The 17,732-nt window shown below is 35.2% G+C and overlaps 1 protein-coding gene across 9 annotated transcripts in view; it reads right to left on the reverse strand.

Moving 5' to 3' along the window:
• Nucleotides 1-17,732, reverse strand: part of CNOT6 (CCR4-NOT transcription complex subunit 6) — a 62,092-nt gene that overhangs the window by 24,678 nt on the left and 19,682 nt on the right. For 7 of the 9 annotated variants that reach the window (XM_059917876.1, XM_059917879.1, XM_059917878.1 and 4 more), the window contains 2 exons: nucleotides 3,389-3,575; nucleotides 1,332-1,417 (listed from right to left, as the gene is read on the reverse strand). The exons of 1 other annotated variant lie outside the window; for it this stretch is intronic. In XM_059917876.1, the coding sequence (XP_059773859.1) occupies nucleotides 1,332-1,417; nucleotides 3,389-3,575 (273 nt within the window). Of the gene's footprint in view, nucleotides 1-1,331; nucleotides 1,418-3,388; nucleotides 3,576-4,334; nucleotides 4,385-17,732 lie in introns of those variants that run through there. One more of the 9 variants, XM_059917883.1, reaches the window with a different exon arrangement.

The following is a 17,732-nucleotide window of genomic DNA, read 5'->3' on the forward strand; positions in this document are numbered from 1 at the left end:
AGATTACAAAACCTTGAACCAGAAGGACATACAACAGTAGCTGCCTCTGGGACAAGAAAGAGACTAGAAGAGGAACAAAGAGGGCCTTAATGTTCTGTAATGTTCTATTTCTTTTGCATTAAAAAACAGACACAAAAGTGACAAAATATTAATTGTTAATTCTGGTAGTCTGTATATGAATTACACTTTGCTACATTTTATATTTTTGTTTTTCAAATTTAAAAATAGGAAAATAAGAATAAATTAGACTTATCATGGGGAGATACAACAGAAAAGGCATTTATTTGCAGCTCACATTTCCCTGACTTCCATTTTAAGAGGCCTCAGCCAGTATAGCCCATACAGACAAAAACTTTCCAAAGAATGATTTATAAAGCTGATGTTTGTTGAACATGGTTTTACATATATTTGTAAATGTATTATTTGCATTTTTCCATTTGTTTTTGTGAACAATACCATTACTTTTATAATATGAAATGGATTTACAGAAATAAAACCTCACTTTATAACTGTATTTTTAAGAAATAAAAGTACACTTCTTGAAGACTTCATCACGTGATTTTTTTTTTTGGGCCACACCACATAGCATGTGGGATCTTAGTTCTCCCACCAGGGATCAAACCCATGCCCCCTGCAGCGAAGGGCAGAGTCATAACCACTGGACTGCCAGGGAAGTCCCCCTGTGATCTTTTTTAAGGAATCAATTATAGAGTAAGCTGGATACATCTACAAGACTGGTGAAGAACCACAATGTGATAAAAAAATTTATAGGTTTTGACATATTATTAAAATGGGACTTTTAACCTTGCTGGTTTAAAAAAATATTTCCCAATAGTTCTTACTAGGTTAATTATGTCCCCGAGTTCTAACATATTAGTAAAGTCCTTATAAATCAATTTTATTTTTGATTTTTAAAGAAGTGCTTAAATACTGGTCTTTATTAGAGGATCCAAATAGATCAAAATTTTCTACTTGCTTTCTGCATTTTGTGAGAATCTCCATTTTTGAGATTTGAACATAAAACAAAAAAGCTGTTTTACAGCATGATGAAATAAAGTCTGACGTCAGGAATGTATCACCAAAACACAGAGGTGACTAAAAGAAAGGCTAGAAAAGCAAGGCTGGGCTAGGAGCAAAAAATAATAAGAAGACTAGCAGACCATCTATAGGTGAAAAAGAAAGAAAACCATTGGACTGTATCTAACAAAATGATGAACTCTGGGGAAGAGTGAACCTGCCAAATCCCTGGCAAAAGGATTCCCTTTTATGGCTTCTTTAGACTCAAAGACATACATACAAACCACAAGAAGCACAAATATGGGAAGTCATACCTTTCAGGCCTAAAGTCTGCAACTGAAACAGTTTTCCCAGCTCAAAAGGTAGAACTCGTAACAGGTTGTTATTTAAATGGAGTTCCCTGTTGATGTAAAAATTCCAGGAAGTCAGAAGATATATTAACCTTTAACTAACAGCTAAAATCAACAATATAATTTCTAGGAATATAAGATATAAGTTCCTAAGAATACAAAATTTAGTATTATATGCCAATGTCTAGTATAGTGCTTCTTAAATCATATGTGGTTAAAAAAACAAACAAAAAAAAAAGACACAACAAAAAACCCCAAACTGCCACAGACCAATACATTTGTAAAACACAGGAAAAAAATCAATTACTATAAAAATGTGATGAGAAAAAAAAAAGACCAACAAAATATAAGCCTCAATTTTTTTAAGGGTATTGGATTCAAAAGACACTTGCTGTGTATCTCACTGCAGGCTGGTGACACAGTTTGAAAATGGCACAGTCCAGATACCACCCTGAGAGCAGAACTGGTCTAGCATACATGGAGGTCTACTACACATGTTTAAGAAAGTGGAAATGATAAAACAGCCTAACATGTGAATTGTTAAAAGAAAATTTAAATGATCATACAGTACCAAATCAAAATAGTTTATGGCAGCTGCACAATACGTTTATGATTAATAATACTAAAGTTTCACTTTAGAAATAATGGCAGCTATATTAATAACTACTGATTATTTTAATGATTTGTTTTGTATAGAAAATATAACTATGAAAGGAATCTTCAGTAGGAAAAAAAGAAAGACCCAATATTAAGATACTGGCAATGTCCTATGATAAGTTTTATTTGTCAATTTTTACATGTGAATGAGAACTACTGATACTTCTATAGCCCTTGGTTCTTGGAATTTAAATGAAGCTTGGTTACCACTGAGTAAACCAGAGGTTGGTGAGGCCATAAACTGAGTAAGAAAAACTCACTCTGAATACTTGGTTCCTGTTTATTTCCAAATATATCACACAGGAGAGGAGGTCCTTTAAGTAAATTTGGTTCAGGGGATTAAAAATAGTCATGGTATATACCCAATAATTAAGCCTAAAAAATGTCAAAGGGCTGGAATGGAAGCAATAGAGGTAAAGAAACTCTCACAAGGTCCTTATTCCTTTTTATTATGCAGCAAATGATAGAAGGCAGCAGAAAAGCCAGTGGAATTTAAAAAAAAAAAGGGGGGGGGGTAATACGAAATGGGGCAAGATTTTCTATTGGGATTAACATAATAGCTGGAAATTGGCTTTATATTCAACCTGGGTAGATCTCATCTATCTTACAAAACAGAGGTTACAGCAATTACCATCTACTAACACCATATGTACCAAGCAGTGTTGCTAGTAGTTTCTTAGCCATTATCTCAAATATCTCTAATCTCAGCCTTAGTTAGGTCATTATCATAGCAACTTCACGGATGAAGAAACACTCCACAAGGTTGTAAGAAGCTTGCCCAAAATCACACAACTTGTAAATGACTGAGTCAGGTTTCTAACCTGAACTCTGTGTGACTCCACATCCTATCCACCTCCTATAGTCCACACTATAGGCCTCCATATTCAATCACTAATTCTAGCTTCTTTCAAGTCCTGGCTTTGTTACTATCATGCATACAAGCCCTGGGATGGCCAAAATGGGATCATTAATTGACAATGGCTTCCTGGATCCCATATTAAGGATGGTATAGGGCCCCAGAATTTAGTGGGGGAAAAGCATCTGAACTGTCTGTCACAGGTGAGTGCATAAATGGGATAACACAAGTGCCTTCTATTTGTTTGCCCCACTTTGTCCAAAATATTTGTTTCAAAAATAAAGTATATTACACAAAACAGCAATAAAATAAATTTTAGGCAATGGATCTATTAGCTGACATTCAATTTTCCCAGAAAACTTTACCTGAAGAACATAGTCATGTTTAACTATGTTCAAATATCATTAAATTGACAATGTCATTTCCCAACAAAGTGGTGTTTCCTAACAATATAATAATATATTCTTTTACGGGGTATATAGCTATGTACTAAGTTGAATCTGTATACCTGAGTGATACCATGTTTCCGAGTTCTGCCGGTAAACTCCGGATTTTATTAGAGGACAGGTCCAGATACACCAGATTGTGAAGCTTGGCAATGTCTGAAGGAATGCGGGACAGGGAATTGTCACTTAGATATAAAGCTGTCAAGTGAGTTAGTGACCACAAAGATGAGCTTAAGCTTCTTACTTTTCCTGTAAAAGAAGAAAAAAATGGGGTAAGAATTATATAGTGTTCTATACCAAACGTAAAATAGATAGCTAGTGGGAAGAAGCTGCATAGCACAGGGAGATCAGCTTGGTGCTTTGCATCCACCTAGAGGGGTGGGATAGGGAAGATGGGAGGGAGACGCAAGAGGGAGGAGATATGGGGATATATGTATATGTATAGCTGATTCACTTTGTTATACAGCAGAAACTAACACACCATTGTAAAGCAATTATACTCCAATAAAGATGTTTAAAAAAAAAAGAATTATATAGTGTTCTCTACAATTTGGTCCCTGGATTAAGTAACATTTTAGATATTTTATTGAGTAATAATTTTTTTTTAATAAATTTATTTATTTTTGGCTGTGTTGGGTCTTCGTTGCTGCACACGGGCTCTCTCTAGTTGTGGCGAGTGGGGGCTACTCTTCATTGTGCTGTGCGGGCTTCTCATTGTGGTGGCTTCTCTTGTTGCAGAGCACGGGCTCTAGGCGCGCAGGCTTCAGTAGTGGAGAGGGGGCTTCAGTAGTTGCGGCTTGCGGGCTCTAGAGCGCAGGCTCAGTAGTTGTGGCGCACAGACTTAGTTGCTCCGCAGCATGTGGGATCTTCCTGGACCAGGGCTCAACCCGTATCCCCTGCATTTGCAGGTGGATTCTTAACCACTGCCGCCACCAGGGAAGTCCCATATTGAGTAATAATTTATCACACAAAAAATTGTGAGAAAGGGGTCAATAGTAGAAACCTTACCGATTCTAGAACAATTCACTGCTATGATTAAGTTATAAACTCTCCACTTGGCAGACTAAAAAAAAAAAAAACCCATTTAAGGCAATATATCAATATTTAGATTCCATTGTTATTTTTAAGAATACAATAGTTAAGACTTTATCCTTTAAATTAGCCTCAGCTATGACAAGAAAAAGCATGAATAATTTATAGTAATGATAAGTCCAATATTTCAACATGATTTGGACTTATACAAAAAAAAAATCAAATCTAGTATCTCAGAGGCTATTCATATCTATACTCCAGAAAACAAGAATTTTGCCTAAATACAGAAGGTACATGAGATATTCTCAGCTTAGCAAACTTTTAAAACCAAGAGTACCAAAGTAATAATTTCATCAATAATCATGTAATTAGACAAATCTGTACTGTATAATTAAAAGGAAAAATACCTGCACAGAAGCATTTCAGATATTAAGTCATAACTATACATAATCAAACAGTAACAGACACAGGATTCAAGAGTCAAAAGTAGTGACTAGAAACAGAATAATTTCTTTCAATGCAATATTAAATCTGTACTTTGACAGTTCTTGATAAGATGACAACTGTTTCTAAATTCACCTAAGAATTTTCCCCATAATATCTTTAATAGTGCAGGTTATAGTCTGAGAGAGAATGAAACAAATGGATGTAATGAAAATATAAGTCTTTGAAAACTGATTTTCTATTGGCTGAAAAAGCAGTCTAGAGACTTCTAATCAAAATGGAATAACAGGGACCAAATTTACTATCCCACCTGAACAATTATAAAACCAGACAATATACATGAATCAACAAATATCAGAGATCAGACACCAATCAGCACAGGAGAGTGATCCCTGAAGGATGGAAAACAAACAAGACAGGCCAACAGCAGCACAGGGAGGGGATTCCAGGGAAAGAACACTGATCTCCCACAAGTTCAGGACACAGAGCAAATGTCCAGGGAAGCCAGGATGACTAGAATTTACAAAGGCAGAGTACCAGAGAGGAGAGAGATGAACAGAAAGGTCTGGAGATTTGAGGTTCCCCTCAAGCTGTCAACTGAGTACTGATCACCATATGCATGTGAGAAATTGCCTGACCCAAAGGGAAAAAACACCCAAAAGGAGTAAAGGTCACAACCCCTAGGTTCACACATCACCCAGGTTCACACATCACTCAGTAAAGTAAAATTCACAATATCTGGCATCCAATTAAAAATTACTAGGTATGTAAAGCAACAGGAAAATATCCATAATGAAAAGTCAGTCAATTAAGACCAGTCCAGAAAAGATAATGATGATAAAATTAGTAGACAGACATTAAAAGTTACTTTAATTATACTCTATATGGTCAGAAGCTAGAAGGCTAAACATAGTAACTAGTGATACAAGATAGCACGCTCAAATTGAACTTCTAAAGTTGAACACCATGGTTAAGAGAAAATGGGGAATGACTGCTAATGTGTTGAGGGTTGCTTTTGAGGACAGTGAAAATGTTCTCAAATTGACTATGGTAATGGGTGCACAACTCTGTAAATATATAAAAACTACTGAATTTGCACCTTAAATGGGTGAATTGTGTGAATTATACTGTTACCAAAAGAGAGGCAGACAGACACACACACACAGAGGTAGAAAAATTTCCACATTAACGCACTGAAGGAAAAAAGTCCTATCGACCTAGCAACCCAGAAAAAAACTTTCAAGAGTGATGGCAAATTGCAAGATGAAAAGAGCTATGGAGATGGATGGTAGTGATGGATGCACAACATTATGAATGTATCTGATAAAAAAACCTTCCCACAAAGAATATTCTAGAGCCAGAAGAGTTCATTGGCAAATACTACCAAACATTTAAGGAAGAATTAATATCAATTCTACACAAATTCATCCAGAAAACTGAAGAGGACACTCTCCAACTCATTCTATAAGGTCATCATCATCCTGACACCAAAACCAGACATAACTAGTACAAGAAAACTACAAAATGACATCCTCATGAACATAAATGTAATCTGACAAAACAGATCCAACAATATATTAAAAGGATAATGACCAAGTAAGATTTGTGCCAGAAAAATGCTAGGTTTGTTGAACATTCAAAAAATATAATTTAAAAAATGTTTTCTCAGAAAAGAAAATCATCTAAATAAATGCAGGAAGAGCGTTTGACAAAATCAGCATCCATTCCTGATTTTTAAAAATCTCTCATACCAGCTGATTTTTCAGCAGAAACTCTACAGGCCAGAGGGAAGTGGCACAATATATTTAAAGTAATGAAAGGGAAAAACCTGCAACCAAGAATATTCTATCCAGCAAGGCTCTCATTCAAATTTGGAGAAATCAAAAGCTTTACAGACAAGCAAAAGCTAAGCTTTACAACAAACCAGCTTTACAACAAATGTTAAGGGAGCTTCTCTAGGTGAAAAATAAAAGACCACAACTAGAAAGAAAGTTATGAAAATGAAAAAGCTCACCAGTAAAGGCAAGCATACAGTAAACGTAGGAAATCATACACACACACAATCCTAGTAGGGAGGCTAAAAAACAAAAAGTAGTAAAATCACTATGTCCACAATAAGCAGTTAACAGATATGCAAAAAACTAAGATGTAAAATGTGATATCAAAAACAGTAATTGTAAGGGGAGGAGAGTGAAAATGCAGGGTTTTTAGAATGCATATACACTGCTATACAAACCTCATGGTAACCACAAACCAAGTATCTATAATAGATATACACACAAAAAAGAAAAAGGAATCCAAACATAACACTAAAGACAGTCATCAAATCACAAGAGAACAAAAGAAGAAAAGGGAAAAAAGACCTAAAAAACCAAATCTAAAACAATTAACAAAATGGCAAAAAGAATATACATATCAATAATTACCTTAAACGTAAATAGACTAAATGCTCCAACCAAAAGACACAGAGTAGCTGAATGGATGCAAAAACAATACCCTATATATGCTACCTACAAAACACTCACTTCAGAACTAAAGACACACACAAAGTGAGTGAATGGAAAAAAGGAATTCTACCCAAATGGAAACCAAAAGAAAGCCAGAGTAGCAATACTTGTATCAGACAAAACAGACTTTAAAATAAACATTGTTACAAAAGACCAAGAAGGACACTACATAAGGACCAAAGGATCAATCCAGGAAGAAGATATAACAACTGTAAATATATACGCACCCAACATAGAAGCACCTAAATATATAAGGCAAATATTAACATACATAAAAGGAGAAATCAACAATAACACAATAATAGTAGGGGACTTAACACCCCACTTACATCAACGGACAAGTCATCAGAGAGAAAATCAATAAGGAAACAGAGACCTTAAATGACACATTAGACAAAATAGACTTAATTGATAAATATATAGAGAATTCCATCCAAAAGCAGCAGAATAAACATTCTTTTCAAATGCACAGGGAACATTCTCCAGGACAGATCACAGGCCAGGCCACAAAACAAGCCTCGGTAAATTTAAGATAATTGAAATCATATCAAGCATCTTTTCTGACCACAATGCTACGAGATCAGAAATCAACTACAAGGAAAAAAAATGCAAAAAACACAAACAATATGCTATTAAACAGTCAATGCACCACTGAAGAAATCAAAGAGGAAATCAAAAAAACCTAGAGACAAGTGAAAATGAAAATGAAACTGAAAACACAATGATCCAAAACCTATGGGACACAGCAAAAGCAGTTCTAAGAGGGAAATTTATAGTGATACAAGCTAACCTCAGGAAACAAGAAAAATCTCATATAAACAACCTAACCTTACACCTAAAGCAACTAGAGAAAGAACAAACAAAACCCAAAGTTAGTAGAAGGAAAGAAATCATGAAGATCAAAGCAGAAATAAATGAAATGGAGACTAAAAAAATAATAAAGATCAATAAAACTAAAAGTTGGTTCTTTGAAAAGATAAACAAAATTGATAAACCTTTAGCCAGACTCATCAAGAAAAAAGGGGAGAAGGCCCAAATCAATAAAATCAGAAATGAAAAAAGGAGAAGTTACAACCGATACCACAGTACCACAGAAATACAACAGATCATAAGAGACTACTATGAACAACTATATACCAATAAAATGGACAATGTATAAGAAATGGACAAATTCTTAGAAAGGTATAATCTCCCAAGATGAACCAGGAAGAAATAGAAAACATGAACAGACCAATTACCAGTATTGATTTTGAATCAATAATTTTAAAACTCCCAAGAAACAAAGTCCAGGACCAGATGGCTTCACTGGTGAATTTTACTAAATTTTTAGAGAAGAGTTAACATCTAACCTTCTAAAACTATTCCAAAAAATTATAGAGGAAGGAACATTTTTAATCTCGTTCTATGAGGCCAGCATCACCCTGATACCAAAATCAGACAAAGATATAACAAAAAAAAGAAAATTACAGGCCAATATCACTGATGAACACAGATGCAAAAATCCTCAACAGAATAATAGCAAATTGAATCCAACAACACATTAAAAGGATCATACACCATGATCAAGTAGGATTTATCCCAGGGATGCAAGGATTTTTCAATATCCACAAACCCATCAATGGGATACACCACATTAACAAATTGAAGAATAAAAACCATAAGATCATCTCAATAGATACAGAAAACACTTCTGAAAAAAACCAACATACATTTATGATAAAAAAACTCTCCAGAGATTGTGGATATAGAGGGAACTTACCTCAACACAATAAAGGTCATATATGACAAACCCACAGCTAGCATCATACTCAATGGTGAAAAGCTGAAAGCATTCCCTCTAAGATCAGGAACAAGACAAGGATGCCCACTCTTGCCACTTTTATTCAACATAGTTTGGAAGGCTTAGCCACAGCAATCAGACGAGAAATAAAAGGAACCAAATTAGAAAGGAAGAAGTAAAACTGTCACTGCTTGCAGATGACATGATACTATACATAGAAAATCCTAAGGATGCCACCAGAAAACTACTAGAGCTCATCAATGAATTCGGTAAAGTTGCAGGATACAAAATTAATATACAGAAATCTGTTGCATTTCTATACACTAACAACAAACTACCAGAAAGAAATGAAAGAAACAAAGTCATTTTGCATCACATCAAAAAGAATAAAATACCTAGGAATAAACCTACCTAAAGAGGCAAAAGACCTGTACTCCAAACAACTATTAGACCCTGATGAAAGAAAATGAAGACGACAAAAACAGATGGAAAGATATATCATGTTCTTGGATTGGAAGAATCAATAATGTTAAAATGACCATACTATCCAAGGCAATCTACAGATTCAATGCAATCCCTATCAAATTACCAATGGCATTTTTCACAGAACTAGAACAACAAATTTTAAATTTGTATCAAAAGAGAAAAGACCCCGAACAGCCAAAACAATCTTGAGAAAGAAAACCAGAGTGGGAGGAATTATACCCCCTGACTTCAGACTATACTACAAGCTACAGTACTCAAAACAGTATGGTACTGGCACAAAAACAGACACACAGATCAGTGGAACAGGACAGAAAGCCCAGAAATAAACCTACACACTTATGGTCAATTAATCTATGACAAAGGAGGTAAGACTATACAACAGAGAAAAGATGATCTCTTCAAAAAGTGGTGTTGGGAAAACTGGACAGCTATATGTAAATGAGTGAAATTCTCTAATACCATGTACAAAAATAAACTCAAAATGGATTTAAGACCTAAATGTAAGACCAGACACTAAAAAACTCCGAGAGGAAAACATAGGCAGAACAATCTTTGACATAAATCGCAGCAATATTTTTTTGGGATCTGTCTCCTAAAGTAAAGGAAATAAAAGCAAAAATAAACAAATGCAACCTAATTAAACTTAAAAGCTTTTGCACTGCAAAGGAAACCATCAACAAAACAAAAAGACAACCTACTCAATGGGGAGTAAATATTTGCAAATGATATGACCTATAAGGGATTAATATCCAACATATATAAAAAGCTCATACAACTCAATATCAAAAACAACCAACCTGATTAAAAAATGGGCAGAACTGATTAGTTTTCCAAAGAGGAAATGCAGATGGCCAACAGGCACAGGAAAAGATGCTCAACATCTATCATTGGGAAATGCAAATCAAAACCACAATGAGATACCCCTCACACCTGTCAGAATGGCTATCACCAAAAAGAACACTAATAACAAATGTTGGTGAGGATGTAGAGGAAAGGGAACCCTCCTACACTGTTGGTGGGAATGTAAACTGGTGCAGCCACTGTGGAAAATAGTATGAGGTTTCTCAAAAAACGAAAAATAGAATTACCATATGACGCAGCAATTCCAGTCTTTAAACACTAATTCCAAAAGATACATGCGTCTCAATGTTTACAGCAGCATTATTTGCAATTGCTAAGACATGGAAGCAACCTAAGTGTCCATCAACAGATGAATGGATAAAGATGTGGTATATAGATACAATGAAATACTACTCGGCCATAAAAAGGAATGAAATTTTGCCATTTGCAGCAACATGGATGGACTTGGAAGGCATTATGCTAAAGTGAATAAGTCAGACAGAGAAAGACAAATGTTGTATGATATCATTTATATGTGGAATCTAAAAAATATAACTAGTGAATATAACAAAAAGGAGGTACACACTCATAGATATAGAGAACAGCCTAGTAGTTACCGGTGGTGGGAGGGCGGGGGCGATATACGGGTGGGAGGTACAAACTACTGGGTGAAAGACAGGCCACAAGGATGTACTGTACAACACGGAGAATATAGCAAATATTCTATAATAACTGTAAATGGAGTGTAACCTCTAAAGATTGTATAAGAAATTTGAAAAAATTTTTTAATAAAATGAAACTTCTTGTACACTAAAAAAAAAATTTTAAACTCTCAGTAAGCTAAGAATAGAGAGCTTCCTCAATCTTGATAAAGGGCATCTACAAAAAGCTTAGTGGTTAAGGGATAAATCCTTTCCCTAAGGTCAGAAACAAAGCAAGAATATCTACTCTCACCACTACCATTCAACATTATACCAGAGGTCCTAGCCATTCCAAGAAGACAAGAAAAATTAAAAACTGAAAAGGGAGAAGTAAAGCTCTTTATTTGCAAATACCAAATAATCTATTTAAAAATCCTATGGAATCTATAAAAATTCTACCAATATGTGAGTTTAGCAAAGCCGAAGAACGAAAGATCGATATACAAAAATACCGTATTTCTGTATGCTAGCAATGAACAATCAGAAATTGAAATTTAAAAATCACAACATTTACAATTATTTACTGAATATCAAAATTATGAAACATTTAGGGGTAAATCTGACCAAAAAATGTGCAGAACCCGTGTGTACTAAGAACTACAAAACGATGCTGAGAGAAATGAAAGAAGTCCTAAGTAAGTGAAGAGAGATACAGTGTTCACAGATCAGAAGATTCAATATTGTTAAGACGTTAGATGTCCCCAAAGTGGTTTACAGAGTCAACACAATCCCAATGAAAATATCAACAAGTTTGAAACTGGCATGCTGATTTTAAAATTCATATGAAAATTCAAAGGACTTAGAAAAGCCAAAGCAACTCTGAAAAAGAACAAAGCTAAAAGACCAACATTACCTGATTTCAGGACTAATTACATAAAGAACTCTCAAAACTCAATAAAAAGAAAACAACCTAAAACAGGTAAATGACGTGAACAGACACTTCACCAAAGACGACATAGAGATGGCAAATAATCACATGAAAAGATGCTCAACATGAGTAGTCATTCGGGAAATGCAAATTAAAACCACAATGAGATACCACTGCACACCCAGAAGAATGGCTGAAATTAAAAAGACTTGCCTTGCCAAGCCTTGGTGAGGGTATGGATCAAAGACATGTAACAGGAATGTAAAATGAGACAACCTCTTTGCAAAACAGTCTGTCAGTATTTTTAAAAGTTAGACATACACCTACCATATGACCAGTTCCATTCTTAGGTATTTGCCCAAGAGAAACAAAGCTATGCCCACACAAAGACTTACACATAAAATGTTCACAGTAGCTTAATTTGTAATAGACAAATACTAGAAATCATCCAAATATGTTCATCAACAAGTGAATGATAAACAAATGTTGGCATATCCAAATAATGGAATAATACTCGATAATAAAAAGAATGAACTACTGACCAACAAAAATGGGTAAATCTCAAATTAAGTAGATAAAAATAAAAGAGTACATACCTTATGACTTCACTTACATAAAAATTCTACAAAATGTAAAGTAATCTATGGTTATAGAAATCAGAACAGTGGTTGCCTGCATATCGGAGAGGGGATGAAGAAATGAGGGTGGCAGGGAAGGATGGATTACAAATTTAGGGGAATGATGGGTATGTTCATTCTTGAATGTGGTGATGGCTTCAAAGATGTACACGCAGATCAAAATACATCACATTACTCAATTATTACATGTCAACTATACCTCAATAAAGTTGTGTAATAAAATCTATCGTGATCTAAGAAGGTGTTTTTCCTTACTGTATAATAATTAAGAGTAGAATATGTGACACAGACTATTTGTAAACTCAATTTGATTTACTTAATTTTCAGGTCATAAAACTGAAACACACAGCTAATATTCAATATGAATAAAGCACTTAAAATATAATAAACTATTTACTGAGAGCCTACCACGTGTTTCAGCCCCCTACACTCAAGGTACTACTTAAGAAGAAAAGGTAAAAGGACTTGAGAAATGTATTTTTATACTTCAACTTAATTGGAAGGATATAAAATTCTCAAACAATAAGGTAGACAAAAAGAAAACCAGAAAGTCTGTGAAGAAGGGAAGGGAAAAAAAAGTCAAGTATAAGGAATCATGTATAAATACATCAATCATACAGGGGTTGGAGACAGAAGGGAAGGGAAGACTCAGATCTCTACCATACGCCAAAAAGAAAAATTCTGGAATAAATTTATAAACACCAAAACCCAGAAAAGAAATGGAAGAGAATATATCTAAGCATAACTCATATCCTAGAATCCAACAATGAAAGCACTGTCAGGTTTGAATTCATTAAAATTTAAAACCTCTACAGTTGACCTTTGAACAATGTCGAGGCTCCACACGTAACCTGCAGTAAGTCCTCCGTATCTGCAGTTCTGCATCCTCGGATTCAACCAACCTTGGATCGTGTAGTACTACAGTGTGCATTTACTGAAAAAAACCTGCATATAAGAGAGCCTATGCAGTTCAAACTGGTAATTTCAAGGGTCAGCTGTATATGGTGGAGATGCCAACATGTTTGGCAGCCAAAGAGATAACATCCATTAACTCAGCCAACTTTCAGTGACTAGTATACTGGTGTGGGGACAGAATGGTAAATAAGACAAAGTTCCTACCCTCAGGATTTTTTATGTGAGCTCCATAATAAAAAATAAAACAAAAAGTATGGGCTTCCCTGGTGGCACAGTGGTTAAGAATCCACCTGCCAATGCAGGGGACATAGGTTTGACCCCTGGTCTGGGAAGATCCCACATGCCGTGGAGCAACTAAGCCTGTGCGCCACAACTACTGAGCTTGTGCTCTAGAGCCTGAGAGCCACAACTACTGAGCCTATGCGCCTAGAGCCCATGCTCTGCAACAAGAGAAGCCACCGCAAATGAGAAGCCTGCGCACCGCAACGAAGAGTAGCCCCTGCTCGCCACAGCTAGAGAAAGCCGCGCGAAGCAACAGAGACCCAAGGCAGCCAAAAATAAATAAATGAAAGAAATTTTTAAACAATAAAAAATAAAACATAAAACAAAAAATTAAGCAATCAGCAATAGGAAAATGAACAACAGATAAGAACAAGTAAATCAATCAATAAAAAACAAAGGATCAGTAATTTTAAAAAGTTCATTTCAGTAATGAAAGAGATGCAAATTTAAATAAAACACTTCTACCTATGCACGTAGCGAAATAAGAGGATTAATACCCAGTAATGACAAGGCTAAGGGGGAAACAGATGCACTCATGCATTATGGGAAAAATACAACCATATTTTAATCCTGTAGTAATAGCTACTAAAATTTTAAATCTGAATATTCTTTGCCCCACCACAATTCCACAATTAGAGGTTTACCTTATGAAAATGCTATTCAAGTATCCCAAGATATATACTGTTAGTAGTAGGGAAAAATTTGGAATAACATAAATGATAATTAATAGGGCATACTTAAATTTTGGATCACATATACAATGCAATTCTGCAGCCATTAAAGAGGATGCAGTAGAGCTATATACATTGATACGGAAAGATGTTTTTTTAAAAAAAAGAAAGTAGGAAAAAAGCAAATTTCAAAGCATTATATTATAGTACTCCATTTTTGAAAAAATTTTGGTTTAAAAGATCAAAGGTTAGGGGCTTCCCTGGTGGCGCAGTGGTTGAGAATCCGCCTGCCAATGCAGGGGACACGGGTTCGAGCCCTGGTCTGGGAAGATCCCACATGCCGCGGAGCAGCTGGGCCCGTGAGCCATAATTACTGAGCCTGCGCGTCTGGAGCCTGTGCTCCACAGCAAGAGAGGCCGCGATAGTAAGAGGCCCGCGCACCGCGATGAAGAGTGGCCCCCGCTTGCCACAACTAGAGAAAGCCCTCGCACAGAAACGAAGACCCAACACAGCCATAAAAAAAAAAAAAAAAAAAGATAAGGCAAGAACCATCCACGATGCCTCACTCAGAAGCAACACTTAATATTAAAAAAAAAAAAAAATCAAAGGTTATAGAAGCAAAAGAATGTAACATACTGTAGAGAAAGATAAATCTCTACTGGTAGAACTAGGTAATCCAAGAAATTAAGGTTCCTAATTTTCTGGTAGAGGTCAATGAACAAGGAAGACAACTTTTGAGGTTCTGATGACATCTATTTACTTCTCCATAAACTGAACATATTCCTGAGCACTCAAAAATTTGCATTCAATTTTAAGCAGTTTAGTGACTTGAGAAAAGCTGGGATTATCCTGGTCTAGGTTAAGAGCCCTGTTTTGATAAGTAATTTCATTCTAAAGTGCCCAGAATCCTTTATTGCTAAATATCAGGAGACAGAAAGAATCTAATTAGTGCTCCCTGAAATGAGAGGGGTGATTAGCAAACACTAAAGAGATTAGGTGTAATCAGGGTTACCTACAGAGAGATCACTACCTCCACATTTGCAGATACAAAAAAACTCCGAAATCTTGACTAAATCTCTAAAACTCTGACATTGTAGAAGAAATAAGAATTACAGCTGATCTTCATTACTCCTGGATTCTGTATTTGCAATTTGCCCACTCCCTCAAATTTATATGTAATTCCCAAATCAATTCTTACAACGATTTCACAGTCATTCACAAATATGCGCAGAGTAGTAAAAATTGGAGTTGCTCAAGTTTCCAACTGAGGTCCAACAAGGCAACACTCCTTCTTCTTGTTGCAGCTCTCACAATGTAAACAAGTATCTTTTTCACTATTTAGTGCCACAGTTTTTGCATTTTTGTGCTTTCTGAGTGATTCTGATGAATAAAATGGCCCTCAAGTGTAGTGCTGAATGCAAGGCTGTGTGATGTGCCTTTAGATAAAGTTTCCTTCAGGCACAAGTTACACGGCTGCTGGCCATGAGTTTAATTTTAATGAGTGACAATATGCATTAAACAAGGTGTCTTTAAATAGAAACACACAAAACAGCTTAAGTACTGATCAGCTGACAAAAATGTTACTACCAGAGGTTCATAGGAACCTAACTCTTTATTTCCTCTGGGAGTAATGGTTCAGTATTTGCTAACTCAGGTAGTTATACAGAACATAACTACAGCGAATAATGAGAATCAACTATAATTGGAAAAGGTGGTAATTTGAATTTTTCTGCAGTCACAACTCCTGATGAAGTCCAAGACTAGGATTTCAGGCTCCTAGCAAGGGAAACTGCAACCTCACAAAAGAAAGACTCTGTTGTAAGATTTGGAAAGAAACTAGATTAAATTACACAAAGGGTGCTAAGGAAAACATTTGGCAGATTAAATACAGCAATAATGCTTAGTTTAAAAATAGCAGCGTTGACAAGGGAGGAAATGAACTTAATGCACCAAGTGTTAAGTTCGTATGAGCTAACAAATGGAAGTTTCGATCCATAAAGGAAAACACAATTGCAAAGGTACATACACATCGTTGAACTGTGGTGGGAAGGAATTCATGTCCTCATAGCAACAGAGAGATGCAGCTTGTACAAATTAAACAGATCTAATTTAAGTAAAAGATTATACCTGAAGGTAGTAAGCCTAGAACCTGAGAATGGAAAGACTAAGGCCAAATATTTAGGAAGAAGACAAAAAGTGAGAGAAAGGGGAGAATGTTAGTTCAAAATAAAATGACCACCACAGTGTGATGTAGAAAAGAATGATGCATTCAAAGTCAGGGGACTTACATTTTACAGTTCTGTGCTCTACCACTAAGTAGCTCTACCAATTAACAACTGCCCTTAAGAAAAGAAGATGTTTTTTGCAAAGCTGAGTCACTAACATCTAAACTAGTTAATCTCCTCACACTTTTCTTAAAAACATAACATTTTTTAGATGAACATGCTTATTAAATAATACAGCACCATTAAAAAACAAAATTCTATCACCCAGCATAACTACCATTATATCACATTCATATTGTTAATATAAAAAATAAATAGGAATCAAAATGGACTGAACTATACATGCTTCTTCAATTTGATTTAATAAAAGAAAAAATGAAAAACTAATGGAACTATATAGACCTTCAAACTTTTTTTTCTTTTTCTTTTGCTACAAAAGATTTTCTAAAATCCCTCTAAGGTTAAGAGAAGTTCTAAAAAACATTAAAGGTTAGAGTCTTTATAGTTTTAACTGCATGTTCCACTTTTAAACTTGACTCCCTAAAATAAAACAGAAAGAGATCATCGCTTTACATTTCTTCCCACCGAGTCATTACATTACTTCTGTCAAAATTACAAATGCATATACCATTTGATCTACAAATATATCAGCAGAAATACAAAATAACCTACAAGGTTATTCACTACAACACTGTTCGTCACAGACTGACCATCAGTACTGTATCACTGAAATAAATTACAGTACACATGTGATAGAATATTATGGAGCTTAAAACATACAGGAAAGCTATCTATATACTTATTTAGAAATCGCTCCAAAACATGTTACATTAAAAAAAAGAGCACAGTGCAGAAATATGTATATACTACCTTTTGAATTAAAAATAAGGTATGGAATAAGAATCTATTTTGTATATGCACAGAAGGACTCCAAAGGGATGCAAAAGAAATTAATAAAGCTGTATGTGAATGGCCACATGCCTGTGCATGCTAGGAGGTATAAGACGGGGATGAGAG

Source organism: Balaenoptera ricei, chromosome 3, assembly GCF_028023285.1.
Source record: "Balaenoptera ricei isolate mBalRic1 chromosome 3, mBalRic1.hap2, whole genome shotgun sequence".
In the NCBI taxonomy this organism is placed as follows: domain Eukaryota; kingdom Metazoa; phylum Chordata; class Mammalia; order Artiodactyla; family Balaenopteridae; genus Balaenoptera; species Balaenoptera ricei.